Source organism: Emydura macquarii, unplaced genomic scaffold, assembly GCF_026122565.2.
Source record: "Emydura macquarii macquarii isolate MOO-44397 ecotype Brisbane River unplaced genomic scaffold, CSIRO-AGI_Emac_v2 contig_1253, whole genome shotgun sequence".
NCBI classification, from domain to species: Eukaryota; Metazoa; Chordata; order Testudines; family Chelidae; genus Emydura; species Emydura macquarii.
The window spans coordinates 663,066-686,165 of record NW_027131390.1 but is presented as its reverse complement, the minus strand read 5'-3'; the positions used below and the strand labels follow the sequence as shown (position 1 = coordinate 686,165).

General features: G+C 53.9%; 1 protein-coding gene across 1 annotated transcript; it reads right to left on the bottom strand.

Annotated features, from left to right (window-relative positions):
• Positions 1-4,088: 4,088 nt before the first annotated feature.
• On the bottom strand, positions 4,089-21,160 carry LOC137153005 (sestrin-3-like). Its single transcript, XM_067547961.1, has 9 exons — positions 21,073-21,160; positions 11,262-11,465; positions 10,538-10,720; positions 10,028-10,261; positions 9,827-9,938; positions 9,004-9,122; positions 8,178-8,368; positions 7,432-7,576; positions 4,089-6,544 (listed from the first exon to the last, which is right to left on the bottom strand). The coding sequence occupies exons 1-9, from the start codon at positions 21,136-21,138 to the stop codon at positions 6,455-6,457; spliced, it is 1,344 nt and encodes a 447-aa protein (XP_067404062.1). The 5' UTR covers positions 21,139-21,160; the 3' UTR covers positions 4,089-6,454.
• Positions 21,161-23,100: the final 1,940 nt, after the last annotated feature.

Below are 23,100 nucleotides of genomic sequence, written 5' to 3'. Positions count from 1 at the left end.
TATGGTCATTGCCCTACCTTTGGGGAGTTGAACTGTTTACACGGGAGTTCCCTGCTATTTAAATCCACCTGAAGTTTCCTATATCCCACTCCTAGTGCTTTTAACTAACCCAGTCTCCAGTATCATCACGTGACTGCCTTTTCCTGCTGCAACCTCGTGTCTAACTCACTTCTTAGCTGGAGCAGGTCTGTTTCCTGGCCCTGAACTAGGTTTAAATAATTTCCCCTTCTCTGTTTGTTTTACATTTTGGTCTGTATGTGGCATGTGTTAATCTCCTGTGAACAGCTGTGCTGTGGCTGAGCTAGAAGCTACTCAGGGATGGAGGTGCTAAGAAAAACAGCAACGATGTTGTTTAAATGTTTGATTGGCAGGATCATGCTGTAGCCCCGGCTACACTGCTCCTGTGGAGCACACGCACATGGCAGCTGCTGCCCTCCCAGCCAAGGGATGGATGCAGGGTGCTGCCTGCGAGGGTCGAGAGTCAACAAACGGGATCAGCAATAGGCTCTGAGGAGCCTGAGGTGTATTGAATTGTGCACGACTCCGCTGAAGAAGGGAATATGAAGAAGCACAGGACCTGTGTGTGCTGGTGTAGCAGCAACTGTGGAGACTGGCCCTGTTTGCTGGCACCAGGGAGTCTCTCTGAGGCTGTCCCGTGTGGCTAGAAGTGGGTGGCCGGTGATGAACAAGCAGGAGCTGCTTACACTGCAACCAGATGGTGCTACCTGCACAAGGCTGGTGGCTTAGGTCAAGGAGGTTTTGTAAGCTTGTCAGCCCCCACCCTCCTCGCTGGTTGGGTGCCCACAGCTCAGGCTGTCTCTGTGTGGACTCCTGAAGCTCTGGCTCTGTGGAACCACAGTGCTTCAAGTAGCAGCTGGGAGCCTTGCCCCTGAGTTTCCTGGGATCACCCTTTTCAAATGCTGCATCTCTTGCACTGTCCCCACAGCAGGCTGCTGCTGCAGGGCAGGGCCAGGGCTCCTTCCTCCCCCTTTACCCTTACAGCAGCTGCTTTACTGCACACCCTTTTTCTCCTTAGCACCCCAACGTGCCTAGGCCAGTGCTCCTGTCACAGGCCACAAGCAAGCCTGTTAACTGAAGCAGGGATTGGCTGGGAGAAAGAACAGGGTCTGATCATTTCCTGCTCTGCCCTTTCCCAGGCTGGAGAGATTGCAGTGTTCAGCATTTCCCTGCACAGCTGCGGGGCTCTCGCATGCCACTCTGCCTCCTCCCCTTCTATTCCATCACGCTCCTGCTGCAGCAGAACTTCAGGGGTTTCTGAAAACTGAGACAGGAGAAGACTTTCCTCTGCTGCAGCTCAATGGTTGAGATGATGAGCAGTGCTTAATTTGTAAGGAAAGAGGGGCCAGAGCTCAAGCAATTTTTCTACATTCATGACTGAAGCGGCAGGCCCAGAAGTGCCAGGGTTATGAATTGCCAATCCTAGCGGTTAGCCGTGGCACAGATTAAGCACTGCTGAGGAGTGTCTGCTTTAATCAGTCAGGTGCCAGGGTCTCCCACCCTGCCACGGGCCCTGCAGAGAACCACCTGGGGGCATGCACAGCTCAGGGGTGGCCCTGGCATGCCACCTGCTGGTGAATGGGCAGCAGCACTCACGCAGCTTTCTGAAGACACACTCAGTAAGGTTTTCAGCTCCTTACCTCTGACGAAGTGGGTTAAAGCCCACGAAAGCTTATGCCTGCAGAAATTAAATCTGTTAGTCTTTAAGCTGCTATAGGACGCTTGTCGTTTTTGCTGTATACAGACTAACACGGCTACCCCTCTGGAACAGCTCCTTAGTGATTCCCCTTTCCAAAAGTTCCCTGACTGTAACCTCTGAGGAGAGCAAGCACTACACGCAAGTGCTGAAGCATGCAAAAAGCACATCTGACTGGGGATTAACAGAGTAAGTCTACAGCTCCCAAGTCCAGCTATGAAAGAGGGAACGACCCCCCTACTTGGAAAAGGCTACGGCTAGCAGTGCTGTGAATGCCACGGCCAGGTCCTCTGCTTTGATTCTGTGGTCCCAAAGTGAGCAGGAACACTGCCCCTATTAGAAGGGGAGTGTTGAATACCTACTGTGCCCTGGGGTTAGCGTCTATACAGAGCAGAGGAGCCAGGAATTTAAAGTGACTGTATTTTAACTTCCCCTTTCTTTTAAGTTAAGAGGAGCTTCCACTTTTTCACTCCTGCTGGAAGAGGGCACAGCCATGGGACTCAAGTGCTCTCCTGTTTAATCAGGGGTTAGCATGGAGCCTAGAAAGCTTCCCTGACAGCTCAGATTAAATTCACAATTGCTGGTTCAAGGAAAGTACAAGCCCGATACCTTCAACTTTTTCCCCTTCGAAGAGAGAATTTGAATGCAAGGTTATGAGAGAGGTTGAGTCAGGCCATTCTAAGCAGCGAAGGGTGCCCCCCCCTTCTGTAATGCTGTAGGGCAGTAGAAATATGGTGGAACCTCTCCTTGCCTCTGACACACACTGTTAATGGGGCTGTAAGGAGGGGCGCTGCAGATCCCATGCTCTGATGGTAATAACAGAGTGACTGTGCTAATGCCTTCAAGCCTCTGACCATCTCATGCTTCATGAGTCCCTGCTTGGCTCAAGTAGCCAGAGCCACTTATTAACCCAGCAGTTCTCAAAGTGTGGGTCAGGACCCATTTTAATGGGGTTGTCAGGGTTTGATTTGCTGGGGCCCTAGAGCTGCAGCCACAGCCTGAGCCCCATTGCCCAGGGTTAACACCCCAGCCTGAGGGCTTCAGCCCAGAATGGCAGGGCTCAGGTTCCAGACCACCCAGGGTCCTGTGGTAATTTTTGTTGTCAGAAGGGGATAGGGGAGCAATGAAGTTTGAGAACTGCTGTATTACCTAGTTGAGGCTTAGTCGTTTCATTTGTTAAGTGTCGCCACAGAGCCAGAAGTAGAGTAGTGTGTGTTTTCCCCCTCTACTGGGGATTAGAAAAAAAATTATTTGAGGGTCAGGCCTCCAGGCTCTAGCCTCACTCGCTCCTCTGGCCTAATAACTGTGTTATGAATTGCCAGGATGAACAACAGCCTCTGAGTTAAAGGTTATAAGAGAACTTCAGCATTTCGCATAGTGCTTTGCTTTTCTGAAAAATGCCTGCAGCTGAGAAGTTTCAGGTCAAATTGAAATGCTGAAGTTACTGAAATCTCGACATAAGAATGGCCATGCTGGGGCAGACCAATGGTCCATTTCGTGTCCTGACACTGACAGGGGCCAGCATCAGCCCTTCATGGGCAGCATACGAAAAAGGACAGTAGGAATGATCCACCCCATCTTCCCCTCCCAGCTCTTGGCAGTTAGAGAGATAGGGTCACATCTCTTACTACCTTGGATAATAGCCATTGATGGACCTATCTTCCATCAACTTACCTACTTTTCTGAACCCAGTACTTTTGGCATCACAACATCCGAAGCAATGCGTTCCACAGGTTAATTGTGCATTGTCTAAAAGTACAGCCTCTAGTTTGCATTAAGCCTGCTGCCTATTAATTTAATTGGATGAGCCATCGTTTTTGTATTGTGGGAGAGGGTAAATAACACTTCTGTATTCATTTTTTCCACATCTCTAGCATATCCCCCCTTAGTCTTTTGTCTAAGCTGAACTGACCTAGTCATTTTAGTCTCTCCTGAGAGGGAAGCCTTTTCATACCTTGACCATCTTCGATGTCCTGCTCTGTACCTTTCCCAGTTCCACTCTAGCCTTTTTGAGATTGGGCAAGCAGAACGGGACACAGCATTCAAGGTGTGGGTGCACCAAGGATTTATATAGTACATTATGATATTTTTCTATCCCTTGTCTAATAGGTCTTAACATTGTTAGCCTTTTTGGCTGCTACTGTCCATAGAGTTGAAGTTTTCAGAAACACTGATTTTTTCCACTTCAGTCAAAACTATCTGGCAAATTAGACATGTTTGCAAGTAGTTTCAGGTTGACTAAAACTGCCCTTTTCCAGCAAATACACTGCCAAAAAAAAAAAAAATCCAAACATTTCTACTCCCCTTCTCCTCACTCTATTCACAAGTGATAGAATCCCATGGGATCTGCTTGGTTTCACATCTTAAAGCTTAATTGGCCCAAAGTGCAGATAATTAGCATCGGAAAGGAGCATCCGCTTCCACATTGTCATCAGCCCCAGCACAGCCTTGGCTCTGTCTTTTCAAGAGATATTTAGTTGAAGGCCAGAAAGCCCGCTGAACTGTTTGCCCGCCTTTTGCTATTTCAGGGAGCCACAACAATTCACTTGCCCATCCGTCTTCTTTGAAGGCAGGCTGCTGCTGGCAGGACTGAAGCCTTAAACTCTCTCCTGTCCTACAACCTAGTTGGGGGAACCCCCACGCACCTGTGGGGGCATTGCTTCTTTCTTGCAGGGAAGTCTGTAGGTTCAGTTCACCCTTTCGTGTCCTAGTCAAACTCCCTGGAAGCTGCAGAGCAGAGCAGAGCAGAGCAAGAACCAAAGCTGTTCTGGACAGCAAGGGAAGAAATGCTGCAGAGGGAGAGAGGAGATGGAGTTTGGCCAAAGCACCAGAGCTAGCAGGCTCATTTACGAAGAGGGACAGATTTCTACTTACTGTCCATCAGCTCCTAGTACCATAGAGCCAAAGGGCCCCCTGAGGCAAGACAGGAATAGCCCTGGCTTTGACCAGCCATGCAGCCCACATGGCCCTGCGGCATCTCCAGGGGCTCAGACAACTCTAGGAGACATCAGAAACGCAGGCCCTGAAGAACACTGATGACCAGATCTCTTGTAGAGAGCCATGGCACAAGCTTCTCCCCAGCTATGCCAGTGCAGCTTAGCCATCTGCCACCAGCTCTGCAGGCAGTGTGGATGGACCACACCGCCTTGTACCTAAAGCAGAGTTTGGGGTCAGCTCCCCCATCCCCTGATGAGAAATGAGCCAGGTGCAGCTCTGTGTCAAACATCGTCATATTTATAGCAAAAATAGGCTTTTTCTGTAGCTTCCAAACACAAGGTTCTCTCTCCATACATTTACGCAGTAAACAGGTTGACCAAAGCAGTGTGCCTCCGACTGACCTCACAGCCCCTTCTCCTCCAAACCAGGCACGATGAAGGGCCCAGCTGTGTCCTCTCCCCCCCAAAAGCTCTTTGGAGCAGGGACCTCTGTGCACAGCCCTTACCTGAATGTCCCTCTAGAACCAGGCCAGCCATCTGAGCCAAGGCTGGGGGCCCCGGCCCAGCATGCCTGCCTCCAGCCCGAGCAGTCACAGGCGCAGGGCAGGTTGTTACTGCTCAGTCCCTCCCACGGTCATGAGGAGCGCTGCAGTATATGGACTCTGCCCATCCCCGAGAGAACGAGGTGCAGGCCCATGTGTGGGTTATAACTGGGAGGTGGAGGCTGCTCCGGTCCTAGGGGTGCCATTCCCACGATGGGAGGTTACTGAGGCTGTCCCGTGTACTTGGCTTGCTAAGAGCAAACAGGACCATGGCCCACATGGCAATACTGAGCAGCAAGTGACCAGGCGTAGGGCTCGTGCAGCATTGGCTAGGACCCGGCTCACGTTTTGGGTGCAATGAGCCACCTTTGCTTTCTGGAGCCCCAGAGGGTGGGATTCAGGTCCAAGTCCTGACACCCGAGAGGCCTGGCCCGGGTCACCCAGAAGTGAAGCGTTTGCAGCGGACACCATCGGGAGCCAGCCCTGGGAGAACACAGCATGCTGACCACTCCACAGCTTGGCTACTTGTGTCACTCCTGGCGGTTGGCACAGTGACACGAGTGGCAAGGAGCACGTACTGGAGCTATGTCTCCCGGCAGTATGGTGTTGGGGGAGGGGGAGGATCTGCTCATCTTTGAGAAGCTGGGTCAGAACCAGTGCCCTTCTGCTCCTGTGACTAAAGGAGACTTCAAACCACCCCCACAAGCCACCCGTGATTGTGATACTCCTCAGCCAGCTTCATCGTCCCCCAGCTACACACCAGAAGGAGCTGCTTCTGAGCAGCCAGCCACGCCCAGCGTGACGCTGCTGTTGGAAAGGAAACAGGCTTCCTACTGTGCACGGGCTGGAGCACCGAGAGAATCCTGCACTCGGCTACCTCAAGGGACAGGTTCCCCGTGCTACCTAGAAGAAGGGACTTCTTCACTGAGGATGGTTAGAGCACTTCTGATCCAGCCCATCTCTTTAAAAGAGACCTGTGCCCTCTCTCTGCCCTTCCCCTCCCTCCCCCCTTGTCTTTGGGAGTCCACCATGGACATGTTCAAGTCTCCAGCTTCACACCGACATCACAGCAGCATGGAGTTGCCTCACAGCTTGGTAATTGCACATAACAAGGGCACTCATCGTGCCCCATAGAAATGGAACAGTCAAGTAAGTTAGAGAAACCCATCACAGTCACTTCCAGCATGATGGTTCAAGTGTGGAGTCCATGGAGAGACAGGGATGCCTGTGCCGCCCCTGCCATAACCCAGCCCCCCTACTCTCTAGGAGATCATGTACTGGGTAATTGCTCGCAGTGCATACAGGAGCTCAGCTTGCATTCTGGCTTCCAGGATGAGAAGGTTCACGTGGACCTAAGGAAGCAAAAGAGGGGCTTAGGCTTTATGTAATTTGCTCAGAGCAGTGAGCTGCAGGCACCACTGTGAGAGGGAAGCTAAAGGGGGCGGCCCAGGGGCACTGAGCCCTTCACATGCCTGATGTTTAAATGCTAATGGATTCCTTCTGGCCTGGACAGGGAATCAGTCAGATTTTTGGAGAGGGCTGTGCCCCGAGGGTGGATTTGCAAAGCTAGAGAACTGCTAATGCTGCAGGGTATGTGAGCTGCCTGCACTGGAGAAGCGGCAAGCAGGAGGGATGTTTAAGTAGATCCAGACCAACCCCCAGTATGGCTTTCTTGGCCCTGTAGACTCACCACAAGTTCCCTCCCTCCCCCAGGCTGCTGCCATCACTGCAGGAGCAGATACAGAGGAAGTGGCAGTCAGGGGCCCTGGCTGCCAGGACTCCTGTAGAGACTCACTCCAGTGGGGGAGCAGCTACTCCTCCCATGGGCCTTGCAAGCTAGACTGGCACCCACACAGGGGTAGACGTGGACACACACACAGGCTTTGCTTCTCCTGGGTTACTGCAGCTCTTCAACACTGCGCAGTTCAGCACAGGCAACAAACACTACAGATGGAGCTGCAAGCAATCTTGGAGACCAATCAGAATGGCCAGGAGTCACAGCCCAATGCCCAGTTCCAGCCCCACATGAGCACCCAATTCCTGCTCTCTGGATCCTCTGACACCTCTTTGGTTTGAAAGGAGGACCTTGTCACAAGTCTTCAGGCTCTGTTCCCCTCCCGCCATTGCTCCCAACCCAACAGCTGCACAAGCTTCCTTTGAAGCATTGCTGGCTCAAAGAACTGGCCAAAGACTACAAGGAGATATTAGACGTGCCATGCTCTCCTCCGAGCCCCTGTACCTTTTCACTGTGCTTGAACTGCTTCCAGAACCGGCTGAACATTTCTGGGTTCGTCTTCTCTGGGCAACAAGTCACAGTTTTAATGTAAACTTTGAGCATCCGCTCCAGTAAGTGATTCACTTCTGCGTAATCATAGTCGTCGTACCTGTGGGAAGAGAGCACGAGGGCACACGTGAGAACCAGCTTTCATGCGCCCACCTGCCACAGCCTTTGACAGGATCCGGATGCCAGCCCAAGGAGCTGGAGTGACTGCTTGTGTCAGGCCCTTGCTGCTTACTGAGTTGGAGGCACTAGGCTTACAATCAGGAGTGGCAGTAACGGACACTTGGGGATGTAATGCAACACCTTGCTTAGGGAGGCTTCTGACTGCAGTCCAGCCCAGAGCAGCAAACCTAACAAAACAATTGTGCGGCTACCCCACATAAGCCATACCTGAGCCACTCCCACAGGACATTCTGAAAAGGGGCCTGAGCAGGCAGCTTGGGCAACCATGTCATCCCAAAGCTCAGTCATGTTGAAGGCTCATGTCAACCTATCCCTATTTAATTACTCAAGGACTCTCTTAACCAGTCTGGAAGATGGCCCACAATTGGGGGCACTGAGGTCACTGTAACATCCCCTTTTCCCAGGCCAAGCTCATCTCCTCTCCTTTTCCGGTCAGATCACACATAGCTAAGAGTTAGATTTTCTTCAGTTAGGCCTTGTGCTGAGACCCTTCCCCCTCTCACCCTGTGGGGCTGGGATACCTGATTCCAAACATGCAGTGGATATAATTCCAGATGCCCCGTTTGAAGACAGAAGATTCACAGCCTTGCCGCTTGGCCATGGCATTGCTCTGGAGACCATCAACTGTACGAAACTTCTCATCCAGGAGGTGGCCGACATCAGAGTAGAGTCGGTTTACCAGTGAGAATCCATGGTCTTCCCACGAGTAATCCTGCCAAACAGAACAAGCCGCCTTCAGTGCCAGAGGGGGAACTCAGGGCAGGTGTCCCGTGACTAGGCCAGTGGAACAGCCACTGAGGCTGAAAGCAGCATTGTGTCCAGTGGGTATTATGTCTCAGACAGGACAAGCTCTTGCTGGAACCTGAACAGCCACTGGCTTTCCTGCTCTCCCAGCAGCCAAACCCCGCCCTCAGTTACACCTGCCTCCAGAGTGATTGTCCAGGTGCAAGATGACATCTGATCCTGCTACTGGACCTTTGCTGAACAGAATCTAGCTCCCCCATGAGCTGTGGTAGACCCGCAAGGCCAAGAGCCGCAACAGCAGAATATTTATCTGTCCCCAAGGGCTCAGCAGCTCTGACTCCTCTCCCTCCGTAATGGGCATTTTTACAGTCACTTTTCAGAGCGACACCTCACCATGAGGGTGGGACAGGGGCTGCGGTAGCCTTCACTCACTCTGGTTTACATCCCTTCCTGCAGACGCTGTTGCTTTAGTATAAGGCATATGAGCTTAGAGCCACCGCATGGGATTCTCTCACCCTACTGAGGCAAGGAACAAAGATCCTGGGCACAGACTCTGCTCCTGCCTTCCACAGTCACCCCATAAAAAGAGAACAAGACACTCACCTGGACTCTAAATATCTGGGTCTGATCTTCATCCCGCCTGGCAAAGTCCTGGTATCCAAAGTCAGGGTCCAGCACGTAGCAGGAGAGATCCGTGGCACTGATGATTTCCCCATCAAAATCTGACAGGGAGAGAGAGCCCACCACCATCCACAGGGGAGATTGGAACAGATCTGCCAAGAGCGTGTGCAGCATCCAGCAGTAAGGGGGGCATTGTCTCCCTCTAGAGAGATCTCCTAGGGCCTGGAATTCCAACCCCCAGCCCCTCTGACTGAACTTGCATAGCCAGTGAAGAGCCAATCCAGCCAAGAGCTCTGGTCCAAGTTTCATGAGTTTTACATCCCCTCTAAGCCATTCTCCCACGGCAAAACTGATTCCTACAACATTCTGTAGGACTTTCTTCACTTGTCTTTTGAAATAGACCAATCAGTGCCACTTCCTTTCTCTCTCGTGGGGAAAGAAAGGTCTCTTCAGCATCATTACTTCTCAGGTTCCCTATAGCCTCAAGGCATGTTAGCCACATTTGTCATTTCCTCTGCTATTCCTAGTCTCTAAGCTCCTGGCAAACATCATCAGTCTTCTCTACCTAGCTGGAAGGGTGCGGATTAACAAGCGGTTCCAGGACACTAACTCCCAGTTCCACACTCAGGTGGCCCCCACTAAATACTTTGCAGTGCATGCAGTTTGGAGCTAATTCTTTGTGGCACATCTTTCTGGTCTTAGAAAGAGAGGAGAGTCTTGGGTGGCACCTGCAGCCTCTACAAGGACAGGCTTGAACTGGGGGGCTTGCCCTTCTCCTGGGGCACCAGCCCACCCTCTGTATTACCTTCCTCTCTCTCTTGCTGTGGTGGCCTCATCTCCTCTCGGCCCTCCGTCGCCAGGTGGATCCTCTGGGTACGTTCCCGTAGTGACTCTAGCTCCACACAGGAATCCAGAGACTGTGTGGGAAGACAACACACGACTTAGCCAGCAGCCCTCGTTCTGCTGGCCCCCGGCCGCTGGGAGAGTTCAGTCTTGGGTGGCTCACCCGTTTGCGGTTGATGCGCAGCAGCTCCAGATTACAGCTGCTCCCACTGGCCGACTCACAGAAGCACTGGTTCCCTGGCACCATTGGCTGCAGCATACTCCTGCCCTCCAGCCACTCCTGCTCACAGCCGCAACCAAAGACAAAGCTGGCCAGAGCATGGTGATGCGCCACAAGGACAACAGCGTGGACCAGCTCCGCCAGAGACCAGCTCTGCTCACTGATCTTCAGCAGTTTCTGTGGGGCCGGTCAGAAAGACAGACTGATAGCACAGCAGGCAAACAGACTGGGTACTGGCTATCCTATCCAAGATGCACCCTCCTCCAGTGACTCACCCCAGGTCTCCTCCCTCTTCATGCCAGGCCCCCTCCAGGAGGAATCTGCAAGGGCTCCCATAGATGGCGGGAGGAGCTGGCAGCTCTCAGCCTTATCTGCCCTTCTCGTTCCGGTCTCTGGAATCCCTCCCCTCTGTCCACACCCAGACTCTTCACATCCACACCGTGTATGCATTACCTCTATGTGTTCCTTGCTGATAAGCCAAGGCCGATGAGCCAGTATCTTGTTGATTTCATTAAGATTGCGGAGTTTGGGCGGGATGAATTCCAGGCCCCGCAGCCATTGGGGATCTCCCCCCACTCGCAGGAACTGTAGCATGTGCAAATTCACCAGGTACCAGCACTGGTGCCGAGCAGCTGCCTGCAAGAGTAACTCAGAGCCTCAGTACGTGAAGCACAGCCCTAGCAGCTCCTCCATAGGACAGTCCAGTGTGCAGCAGGCACCTGCCCCTGTCCCCACAGGGCATTCCTGGACCATTGGGGGGCACCACCCCAGGGAATCAGCTCAGGCACCTCTCTGAAGACTCCAGCTGAGCATGAAGTCTCAGGGCACCTCCTAACAAGAGGCTTTGGAGCCTGGACAGTGGCAAGCCACAAAGGATATTCCAAGCTCCTGCAGAGGGATGCAAGACACAGAAGTGAGCGGGGGCCTTCTGCAGGGAAGAGCTGACCCCAGACTGGCAGCACAGAATAACGGCAACCCATGGCAGAGCAAACTCTTGCCTCCCCTATCAGTGAGCCTTCCATGGAGACATGGGAGCCACTGGATACTGGCTATCAGCCAGCTAAGCTCTGAGTGCCCCTGCAGGCTACCGTTACGTGCTTGCAAGCAGTTGCCATAGGACCAGGAAGGAGGGCTTTACTTCAGCTGCTTTCCAGGAAGCTGACGGTTTGGCACGTACCATGATGGCAATGTAGTGTCTGCAATCAAACGGCAGCGGGCCATCCATGTGAAGCAGGTAGTGCTGCATCTTTAGGAAGCTGTCCAGGTACTGGGGGTGGTAGCCCATCTGTTGTGTCACTGCCTCCAGGCGCCCCCGGCTGGCCAGGGCTTTCACAAACAGGAACTGTGGCCGTTCTTTGTCGCTACTGGTCATCCTCACTACCTAAGGGAGACAGAGCGCCCGTGTTAGAGCAGACCCACTCCACCAGGAGCTGGCTTGCATTTGGGAACTCAGAGTCCACTGGGGAGTGCAGAGTCCCAGCGTCGCAGCAGTGGCCTGTGGGAAGGGAGCAAAGCAGTCAATGTCAAAAGGGAAGCTGGGATTTCCCTTGTTTTGGGGCAGATTCTTCCTGTCTGGTTCTCTGACCTGAGCCTACTAAGGGGAAGGCCAGAGTTCGACAACAGCCATTTCCATGATCAGACTCTGCCAGACAAGGCTGAAGCAGGCAGCTTGTACTGGCTGTGAAGGGGGAACTTGTTTGAAACAGGAATGACTTTACCCTGTTGTTAAACTGGAAGCTGCCTGAGTCACGTCCAGTTAGGGTGTGGAATAGTCTTCCTATGGGAAGGGCTGGAAGCACCATTTCTTGGGGCTTGAAGAGTGGCTGAAGCTCTGGAGAATAGAAGTAATCTTGCATTTGTCCTGTGGGACTGGAGCAAGTCGGATTCATCAGGGCTTTTCCACTTCAGTTTGTGCTGGTGTGCAAGGCCCTTATTCCAGTTTAGAAAGTGCAGGGCTTCCATGCCTGTCTGGCTTTCATGGGGCTGGCCAGTACTTCTACCCTCCAGCCTGCGTCAGGAGAACGGGCACACCTGCGGGAAGCAGCAGCTCCACTCCTTTTGAAAAGAAGCTGGAGACAGGTGATATCCAGCTAACCCAAAACTGGCAGGAGGGCCCCACGTCTCCTCCCACCAGTGAGTTGGAGTACAGACAGTGTTGTCCCAAGAGTTCCCCTCCCTGCAGGGGAACACGGTCACAGGCAGTTTGCAGACAAGCCAGTGCCAGCTGCGCTGTTTCAGGGCCAAGAGCTACATGGCAATGCACATGAACCCTGTTATCCTCATACAGCAAGTGCTTCCTCCGTCTAAGGGTTTCTTTCTTACCATAGCACTGTCACTCAGTGTCACTCTTCCATCCTAAGTGCAGGACTCTGCACTTGGCCTTGTTGAACGTCATCAGATTCCTTTTGGCCCAATCCTCCAATGTGTCTAGGGCACTCTGTATTCTACCTACCTCTCCCCTACGCTTCGTGTCATCTGCAAACTTGCGGAGGGCGCAATTCACCCCATCCTCCAGATCATTAACGAAAGGTCCTATGTCTTATTTTGACCAAAGCGGTGTCTCAACTTGGGGACAAATGACTGAAGAGCCTGACAATCAATCATGGCTCTGGTTCCAGAGAGGGCTGGCAGGGAGTCAGGCAGAGAGCTCCGAGACAACTGAGGTCAATTAGCAGTCTCATCTCAGCACCCTGCTTTTCTTCCAGCTCCCACTTGCAGAGTGGTATTCTCTCACTCGGACTTCCTGGGTGCCTCTGACTTACCCTCTAACCTGTTTTCTGTCTGTAGTGCCTGGCAGGGGTCTGCACTGTAAGTCAACTTTTCCAGTGCTTCTGAACAATCTCTGTTTTCCAGGGAATTCCCACAGTAGCACGATGAGCTGGGAAAGGCTTTACCCGAGTGTCTGACTGCAATTTTGCAGGCCCCAGATACCTGCAAGAAGCAGATTTACACCCCTTTCTCTTTCCAGGGGGACACCCTTAGGGCATGGAATCCACAGGAGGCGAAGTTCCATGCTTGCAGCACTACCCACCCACGTTAGCATGCCTGTGAAAGCATGAGGAGGGCACGACCCCTACTTTTATTGTTGGGGGACTGCGGTGCTGCCTGCAGAGGCCATGTAGAGCTAGGAGGAGTCTGTTAGATGCACACAGTCCTTGACCGCCAGGGAAGAGAGCCATGTTTCCCTTCTGTAGTGACCCCAGCTTGAATTTGGATTATGCACACTGAGGAATCGTAAGGCCTTATAAAATGAAAGACAGGGAGCTAGAGAGAAGTACATCGTGGGCTTATTCTTCCATAGATAGGCTGCTGCGCCTCATCACTCCAAGGCCAGCTGTGGTGGCGAGGCCTGGCAGCCTGCAGCAGCAGCTGGAAGCAGTCTGGACAATAGGATGTGGCAAACCATGGCAATAGCCAGGGGCAACAGCCCAATACTTTCCTAGGCCTGTGTGTGAGACAGGAAATTCCTATTCCTCTATTTGGATATCTTCCCAGGAACACAAGGGAGATACAGCCATAGCTTGTCTCAGGTAGCTGCCGACCTCTTAAACATAGTTTCACAATCTCTGTCTGAAAGAATCGATACGTAGCATTTGGTCCCATGCTCGACAGGCGAGGAAAGCCAGCTCTCCCAAAGGAGGTGGACTTCCCTTTCTCTGGGAAACGCATGCATCCAGAGGACTCAGCCCAAATTTCTGGCTTGTTATTCTCCCTGCTGCATGCCGAGAAGCTGAGCCAGGCACCTCTTTTGTTTATATCCATGTGGGGCGTTTGTCCCCCCACAAGCCCGCTGCAGGCAAAGGAGAAAAACTGAGCTCAGACAATGTTCCAAAAGTATTTCCAAGGGGCTAGTGTCCCTCCGGTAAAAACGAGGCAGGAAGCCATTTTTCAGTAACAGTGTACAGTGACACGGTTGTATTTTTATGTCTGATTTTGTAAGCAAGTCGTTTTTAAGGGAGGTGAAACTTGGGGTACACAAGACAAATCAGCCTCCGGAGAGGGTACAGCAGTCTGGGAAGGTTGAGAGCCACTGCCATAGGGAAGGTACTAGGGTTCATGAATGGACTCCCCGGAGGCTCAGCTCCTTTCTACTGTAGGAGCTCCCCATGGGCCAGAGGAGGGCTGTTTCTCCCCTGCAGGTCTCAGCCTGAAATACCAGCAGGGATCCCCAGAGAGCCTGTTATAGGGTGACAAGAGGCCGTTTAGCGCTCGCTGGAGGGTTGGTGGTGCCCTCCTTCTGTGACCTAAAGGGGAGAAGGCGGCTGAGCTCTGAAGTCAGAGACATGACTGCTGTAGCAAGCTATAGGACTCAGGCATGATCTTCCAACTGGCATGCTGCCCTTCTGGAAGTGGGGGTGCTGCTTGCCCCTGGAGCTGGCATCTCCCCAAAGCCTGCAGGCCACCAGCCACTACAAATACTTCCGCAGGGGAAGCAGAGCAAAGGACAAACAGAGCTGTGGGACATGGCTTGGAGTTAAACGAACACGCTGAGCCCATTTGAAATAGAGATTGGAATTTCCCTCCGAAAAGCTGTGCAGCAGGGGCAGGGCCACCAGCCGCTGGGGAACTAGCCACAATGACTCCGAGAGCTCTGTGTGGTGACAGCTAACGTTTGGCTCTCCTGTGCTGTAACCCTGCCTCGGGTGGGTCTAGCAACCCAAGTACAGTAGCAGGGATTCCCCAAAGCCACTGCAGTGGTGGCAAGGGAGGTATTGAAAAGTCAGTTCTTCATGTCCACACCTGCAGGGTGGAGTCAAACTTCCCCTGTGCCCAAGTGCACACCCACAGTGCGCCAGGCCAACATCCTCCAAGCAGGCATCACAGCTAACTGGGCAGACAACGGGAAGTCAGCACTGCTCCTCTGCAGAGATCCTGGGAAGTTTCATGCGGGGTATTAATGGGTTTCCTAGAAGCTGAGATTAGCCATAGCACCAGAAGGCTTACACCAGTGTGCTGACAGACTCAGGCACTGCAGCCACCAATCCAATCTACCCACCAACAGCCTCACTGCTAGGGTCCTCCTTCACTTTGGAGCTGGGAACAGTCTGCTCTGACCCTCTCATAGGGGCAGCTGAGAAGAGCTGGGATCCGGGCATAGCGCTTGTGAGCACTCCTCGGTGGGGGAGGCGTGGAATGGCCCAGCAGTCAGAGAGTCTGTGGTGTGAAGACCTGACGTACCAAGCAGCGATCAGGGAACGAGCTCCTCTCAGGAAGAGCAGTGGATGTGCACGTCTGCCCCCGGATCAGAGGAGTCCTTGGATGCCTGGCTGGCCATGCTCAAGTTGCCGAAGGGCTCTAGGCCCAGAATAAAATCTCAGTGGGTAGCCTGCCATTGTACAACATCTATTAACTGACTAACTGAAATCAAATCCCAGCGATCACTCCAGCCAGAAAGGTCCTACGCCCACAGGCAGCCACTGGAAAGAAAGAACTGAGGGGAATGGGCACACTGCACTTTTAGTGTCATATGTTCTCACAGTGACAAAGGGACTCAACAGGCGCCATTTTCCACAAGGTTCCCAAAGCTCAATGGCACCAGGGGCACATCCCACAAGTGGAGATATGCAGAACTGAGGGAAGAGGAAATGTCTCTTTGGGTAGATTGTCATTTAATGAAAAAGTGAGTTTATAGGTTAACTCCTCCTCCAGTCTCATAGGCAACTCCCAACCCACAAGTGACTCCTGCTACCAGCCAGGGATTCTAACCTCCCATGCTAACCTCTCACCTGAGGGCCCTGTTGTAAATCAGCCAGATCCACCAAACCGAGGCACATTATGTTAGAATACTCCCACAAGAACAGAGGAAGCCTGGACGATGGGTTAGAAGTGGCACTGCTGACCATGACCTCTGTGGCTATGCCCTTCCCCACAATGGGATCTGAGGCCCCACCACATTGTCTGCCAGAGTGAAGTGGGCATAGGCAGCCATCACCCCCTGTGCTAGTTCAGATGTTGGACAGGATTATTAAATCCCTCGGAAGGGCTCAGCTCATTGGTGCACTGCCGGCCAACTGGGGAGACCGTTTATGGTATCTGGTTTTAAAGAAGAAAGCGCTTTCAGTATTTGCATCAGAGCTATGTAAATTTTATATTACATCAAAGTCCCACTGGCAACTAGTGGGTGTATCTATTTCTCAGCCATGCTGTCTCTAGAGGAAAGCAGGATTTGTATTTAAACACACCCAACTTGCCTTCCTAGGCTCCCAGTCATAACAATATGGAGAGCAAACAATTTAACACTCCTCAAAATACGTCTAATAGTTTAAGGCAAGATCCAAGGCTCAGGGCAGAGGAAACAGTTTTATCAAATTTTAATCAATCATTTCTCTTGTAAAAATCCACAGTGCCCCTTAAATCTGGCCTCAGACGGGGAAGAGTGGCAACAACACAGCCCTGTCCACTCCAGGCCCGGCAACTTATTTCACTCTTGGGGACGCTGCAGTGCACGTGCAGCTTTAGAGCCCACTGTCACCTGTGCACTGGAAGAAATCCAGTCATTGCTGTAGCCTGAGACACAGACCAGGTTTCACTTTGAACTGTGCGACTTTGGAGAGGCTATTCAAAGACAGGCACGGTCAGAAAAGTGAGTAAACAGAAATGCTCAGCATTGCTCCATCTTGCTCAGCATGCCTGCTTCCCGTGCACGTCTGGGTCTTCCCCCACTCTAAAAACCAACCTGCCAGCAAACATGCTTTTGCTCCAGTTCGAAATGCAGAAGTCAGTGGGACTGTAGGCCGGCAAACTGGATTCTATTCTGCTTTACCCATCATGTCCTTGGCTCGTTCCAATGTCAGTTAGTTGTGATCCTGCAAGACGCAGGAGAAGCTGGCTGGATTCGCAGTGAAGCTGGCCTGGGTGGCGTTTTAGGAAGTAATCCTACAGCTTGTAAACGAAGCTGGTGACGTGGGAGATTGAGCCCCACGGCAACGAGACACTTTTCAGATTGTAATTGTCCAGAAGGAGTTGCCTTTGAAATCATTATTGTTCTACCTTGAAATTCCCTCTTTTTCTGGGTAGAGGATTTTGCAGTATATAACGGCAACCGCTCTACATACAAACCCTGACCCAATCACAGAACTGCAGCAGTCTCTCTCATTGGGTCCTTTAGAGGCTTTGCAGAATAAAACAGATTCCCAAGTGGGTCAAGCTATTCTACAGGTGGGTAATTATAGCACACGGACTGATGTGATGGGGGGGCACTTATTCCTTCTGCATCCAGTAGAAATGGAGGGAGTTGAGAAGGAAATTGCTTCCAACCAGAGATCCTAATACCCACACGGGCACACAGAGGCAAGTTAGACACACCGCTGTGCATCCTTCACAGGATACACTGGTGTCCCAACCCTCTCCAGTGCGGCCCTCCTCATCCCCTTTTTCTGGATAACCTCATCCAGTCTCGGGCTTTAGTTACGCTCTCTGATCCAGCCTCACGCGCTCTATGCAGGTCTGCCCCTGAGATGGTACCTGATGGTCTCCAGCCCCAGCTCATACTCAACCTAGCAACAAGAACTGCTTATTCCCCCACCCAGTACTGTTAGCACATTCCAGACTCTCACCTTTGCTTTCATTTGATTCTCCGCCCATCGTCTTACTAAATCTTGTCAGCTCCAAAATGCATCCCTTTCCTCTCTCCCCCACTCCCAAACCTGTCCTGTCCAGCTACTGCAGCTGTCCCCGAGGTTCCCACTGACACTCCAGCTGGAGTTTCTCTCCCCAGACCCTACCTAGGGTTCTCTTCTCCATCTGTATCACAGTTCAATTCCTCATTCCCACCTTCAAGAACCTGCACAACTCCTCCCCAGCTTCAGCGTTGCCCTTGCTGTCACCTCTCTGGTTCAGACATGAAGAGGAAACGCTACTTTTCTCATGCAGTTCCCTACTGCCAGTGCTAGGTTACATGCGGCACACCTGGGAAGACTGAGTCTCGTCCAGTTCCCAGGTGCCACTTCATTTGAGTTCTCCAAATCTCTTCCCCCCACTTCCTGGGGGGAGAGTCCCGCCATGATTGATGCTGCCCAAGCAAGCTTTCCTGTTCCATATGCGGGGATATCGGCCAATCAACAGCTGAGCCAAGCTGCACTGACCAACCCTCTGAACAGCATGCATGCGAAGAAGAGTCAAGCCAGCCGCCTTCCCAGCTCACAGCTCCAAAACCAAGAGGGAGAAAAGACTTTTCAGAGCATCGACCAGAGACTAGAAGAGGGGCAGCTGAGCATGGGATTCCCGTAGGCTAGCAGCGGCGCCCAGGGCACACAGCCTTGAATTCCTCACTCATCAATACAGGGAACTTGAGGAGCATTTACGTTCGATACATTTAAAAAGTGACCTAGTGGCTTTTCAATCTTTCAGGAGTCAGTTTCCCCTGCTAGTGCCGATGCCACTCCTAAGGTGCTGGGAGGATGGCAGTTCTGGGATGCAGCAGGGGCTGGTCACAGCAGCAGGGGCAGCAGCTTGAAGAGGAGTGTCCCAGCCATGGCAGCTCAGCGGGGAGGATCTGCCGCTGTTCTGGTTTAAGGCATATGTTCAAAGGCTCTCCTCATTCTGTTCACTATTTAAAGGGCTTTTCCTGCGGTTCTTTGAGACACTCCTGTTCCCCCTTACCGCCCAGCGCTCTCTGCGCCTGAGAGTGTGTGAAGCAATGTGCAAAGTTCCCCAGCTCCCCCTTTTCTTAAAAGACCATTTCTTAGCTCTGACAAAAGAGATCCGGCTTTGGTGTTTTTCTGCGTCTGGTGACAATGCAGTGGCCCAGCTTCCTAGGGCTCAGAGGCCATAATCGCAAGGACTTCACTTTCAGCATGGCCCTGTATCGCTGCCTTCAGTCCCTTCCCCCTAGCTCCATGGCTGAGCTCCCAGAAACAGATCTGAATTCTGGCTCAGCCTAAAGCAGTGATGTCATTCTGTGGGCAGGCGAAGCAGGACCCCGAGCAGCAAGCGCTGTCACTCCCTTTCTGTGTTTCTGGGATTTCTGCTCCCCAGGGCTTGACTCCCTGACCCCACGGGACGGAGGCAGAGACGTGCCCAACCTCTCCTTGGAGGTACAGAAGTCATCCTGGGCTATTCAGACACGTCCCCCAAGTTCCCATGGTCACTGCGCACTAAACCTAAATCAACTCAAGTCCATCTTTCCCAGTGTGTCATTCCAGAGGGCAGGTGTGGGAAGCAAGGGCCTAAGGGATCTGTTCTCTTCTCCCCACATCACGTACACTGACAGGAGTGGGGAGCCCACTTTTGGCTGGAAAGTCTGTAAGCTGTTTAGGTACCAAGGGCCTCTAAGGAATCCTGTGACATCTCACGCCCCACTTCAGCATGGGCACCAGTGCCTGGAGAAGGCTGTGATGAGGGGTAAATAACTGTCTGCAGAGAGCACTTCCTGAGAGGGGGAGCTGAACTGCACAATGCATGTCAGGACAGAGCATGTTTGCACCTGTTGGTACTGTCTGAGGCGAAGACCTCTCCCTTCACCCCCGTACACACCCCGTGTCCTGGGCCCCAGGGGGAGAGTGCCACCGCACAGAACTCCAGAAACCCCACACCATACAGTGGCTCAGAAGAGGCTTTCTTCTCCCCACTTCTCCTCCTGGCTATTTGGTGTCCCACATTCCTGGATTCGTTAACCATCCAGAGCAACTTCCATCTGCCAGGAGCTGGCTGGGGCCATATGGTTTGAGGCTTTCCAGGGCGGGCGAGTAACTCCGGAAGAGAACCTGCCTGATGCCCAGGATTAGCTGACAAGTAAGCAGGCAGGGGAGGAGGAAGGCGTAGGACCCAGCCTCACTGTGCCTGAACCCGCAGAGCCCTGGGCTAGACTATCTCCTTGCAGGGCGGCCCAGCCTGCAGTGTGCCAACAGCAACACCCAGCAGCACAAAGCACCCAGCAGGCCCGGATCCCGCACGGAGGAGCACAGGAGCCAGGCCCTCCGCACTAGGAGCAGAGACTGGCAAGTCCGGCCCGAGCGAGCGGAGATTTGCGGGGGCCGCAGAGCCTTGAACCTGCTGGTCTCTCGGTGCAGGCTATAGCCGCGCAGGCTGCAGGGGGCGGTCGGGAGAGCCGCCAGCCCGGCAGGGCAGCTGTCCTTTGGAGCGGGCGGGGCGGGGCGGCCCGCCGCAGCCGGGGAGGCCGGCCAGCACGACCCCTGCACCGGCAGGAGCCGCCCGCAGCGCCGGCCCGCGCCTGCCCCCCGCACGGCCGGCCCCATTGTCTGCACCAGCCACAGCGCGCGGGCCGCAGCGCCCCCGGCGGGCCCCCGGCGAAGCGCAGGAGGAAAGCAGAAAAACAACTTTGATTGGCAGTGATGGAGGCACGAGCATCCCGCATCCCAGGACAAAGAGCCGAGCCGGGCCGGGCCGGGCCGGGCCGGCCGAGCTGCAGCCGGGCGCGGGGGGGACGCTGCGGCAGGGCCTCCTGCCCCGCGCCAGCCAGCCGCAGGGGCGGCCCGTGCCCCAGCGCGGACCCGCCGAAGGCGGGCGGGAGGGCCCGGGTCCCCCCAGGGCTACGAACGGTGTCTCGGGAGGCGCTGGGGCCAGGAGCCCGCGGCGGCTTCCAGCCTCCTTCCCCAACTCACCAGCGGCCAGCGAGCCCCGCACCTGCGGGCAGCGGCCGCCGAGAGTGGGAGAAGGGGGTGGGGGCGCCGGGAAGGCGGTCTGCACAGCTGACTGCCTCCGGGCGCAGCGGGACGGGGATCATCCGCCTGCGCCCCTGGCCCTGCTTTCCGGGGGCACGGGGGGCCGGTCCTGCCCTGGCCCTGCAGCCGCGGGGCCTGGTTTTCGGGGGGGAGAGGGGGGGAACTGGGGATCCCGGTCCTGGCACTGGTCTCCGGGGCAGCACTGGGGGGTCCCGGTTCTCCTCTGGCCCTGGAGGCGCTGGTTTCCTTGGGGGGGGGGTCCCGGTCCTGGCGCTGATCTCCGGGGGGGCACTGGGGGGTCCCGGTTCTCCCCTGGCCCTGGAGGCGCTGGTCTCGGGGGGGGCACTGGGGGGTCCCGGTCCTCACCTGGCCCTGCAGCCGCTGGCACTGGTTTCCACGGGGGTGCTCCGTGCTCGGGGGACACAGGATCATGGTTGGCAGCCTGGCGGTGCCGGTCCCGCTCCGCCGCCTGCCCCGGAGAAACTGCAAGAAGCCGGGGAGCCTGGCACACAGAGAGGAGCCGGAGCCTGAAGGGGGCGTGCCCGGCTCACACCAGCGACCAATCGCTGTGGAAACGGGCAGGGACCGCTGTACACCCTCTGCCAATCCGAGCTAAGGGGCTGGATTGGAGGGCGTGGCTTGCGGGACCACGTGGGCCTAGGTGGAAAGTTACCTGCCTGTCAAGTGATGTGACCCCGCCCACTCCCCGGCGAAGGGGCGGGGCTTCTCGTGTTGCTCGCTCGTCCCCTGGGCTGTCGGAGCCGGTGGGCAGCCTGTGCAGGGGGCTGCTGCAGGGCTAGGTTAGGGCTGGTGGTGGTCCTGCAGCAGCTGGGAAGCTGTGCTGCACAGGTGCTTTGCAGATGGCGGCAGGCCCTGGAGCTGGGGCAGGGAGACCAGCACCTAGTGGAGAAGCTGGAGCAGCTGAGAGCCCCTCGACACACACACACACACACACCCTGCAGCTCCCAGGGAGGCGGCTGCTGCTTCACAACCCAGGAGTCTGATGAGCTTCACAATCCTGGGCTGGCCAGATGGACAGCCAGCTCTCGTTCGCCTGCAGCAGCCACCTGGGACAGGAGTTGTGCGTTGACAGAACACCCACCTGGCTTTGGTGCCGCTCCCAGCTCCTGGTGCCATGCAAGGAACAGCTGGCAAGGTCTGTCTTCATAGACAAATCGGCTCCCAGAGTACTGCACTGGGCAGCACAGAATGGGGAGGAGGTGAGCAGCCCTGAGTGCTGAAAGAACAGGTTCAGGACTGTTTTGAAAGGCTGGACATACACAAGTCCATGGGGCCAGATGCAATGCCCCGGAGGGTGCTGAGGGAGTTGGCTGAAGCGATTGCAGAGCCATTGGCATTATCTTTGAAAACTCGTGGTATTTGGGGGAGGTCCCGGATGATTGGAAAAAGGCAAATCTAGTGCCCATCTTCAAAAAAGGGAAGGAGGAGGATCCGGGGAACTACAGACCAGTCACCTCAGTCCCTGGAAAAATCATGGAGCAGGTCCTCAAGGAATCCATTTTGAGGCACTTGGAAGAGAGGAAGTTGATCAAGAACAGGCAACATGGATTCACCAAAGGCAAGTCATGCCTGACCAACCTGATTGCCTTCTGTGATGAGATGACTGGTTCTGTGGATGTGAGGAAAGCGGTGAACATAATATATCTTGACTTTAGCAAAGCTTTTGATACAGTATTCTTGCCAGCAAGTTAAAGAAGTATGGGTTGGTTGGATGAATGGACTACAAGATGGATAGAAAGATCATCGGGCTCAACAGGTAGTGATCAACGGCTCAATGGCTAGTTGGCAGATGTTAAAAAGCAGAGTGCTCCAGGGGTTGGTGCTGGGGCCGGTTTTGTTCAACGTCTTAATTAAATCCGGAGGATGGGGTGGATTGCACCCTCAGCAAGCGTGCAAATGATACTAAGCAGGGGGGAGTCATAGAAGGATAGGAATAGGATACAGAGTGACCTAGAAAAATGGAAGGATTGGGCCAAAAGAAATCTGATGAGCTACAACAAGGACAAGTGCAGAGTCCTTCACTTAGGATGGAAGAATCCCATGCACAGCTACAGACTGGGGATCGATGGGGTAGGCAGCAGTTCTGCAGAAAAAGACTTAGGGGTTACAGTGGACAAAAAGCTGGACATGAGTCAACAGTGTGTCCTGGTTGCCAAGAAGGCTAATAGCATATTGGGCTGCATTAGTAGGAGCATTGCCAGCAGATCAAGGGAAGTGATTATTCCCCTCTATTCGGCACAGGTGAGACTACGTTTAGAGTATTGTGTCCAGTTTTGGGGTCCACCCCCACTCCCCCGACTACACGAAGGAGGTGGACAAATTGGAGAGAGTCCAGCGGAGAGCAACAAAAATGATTAGGGGGCTGGAGCACAT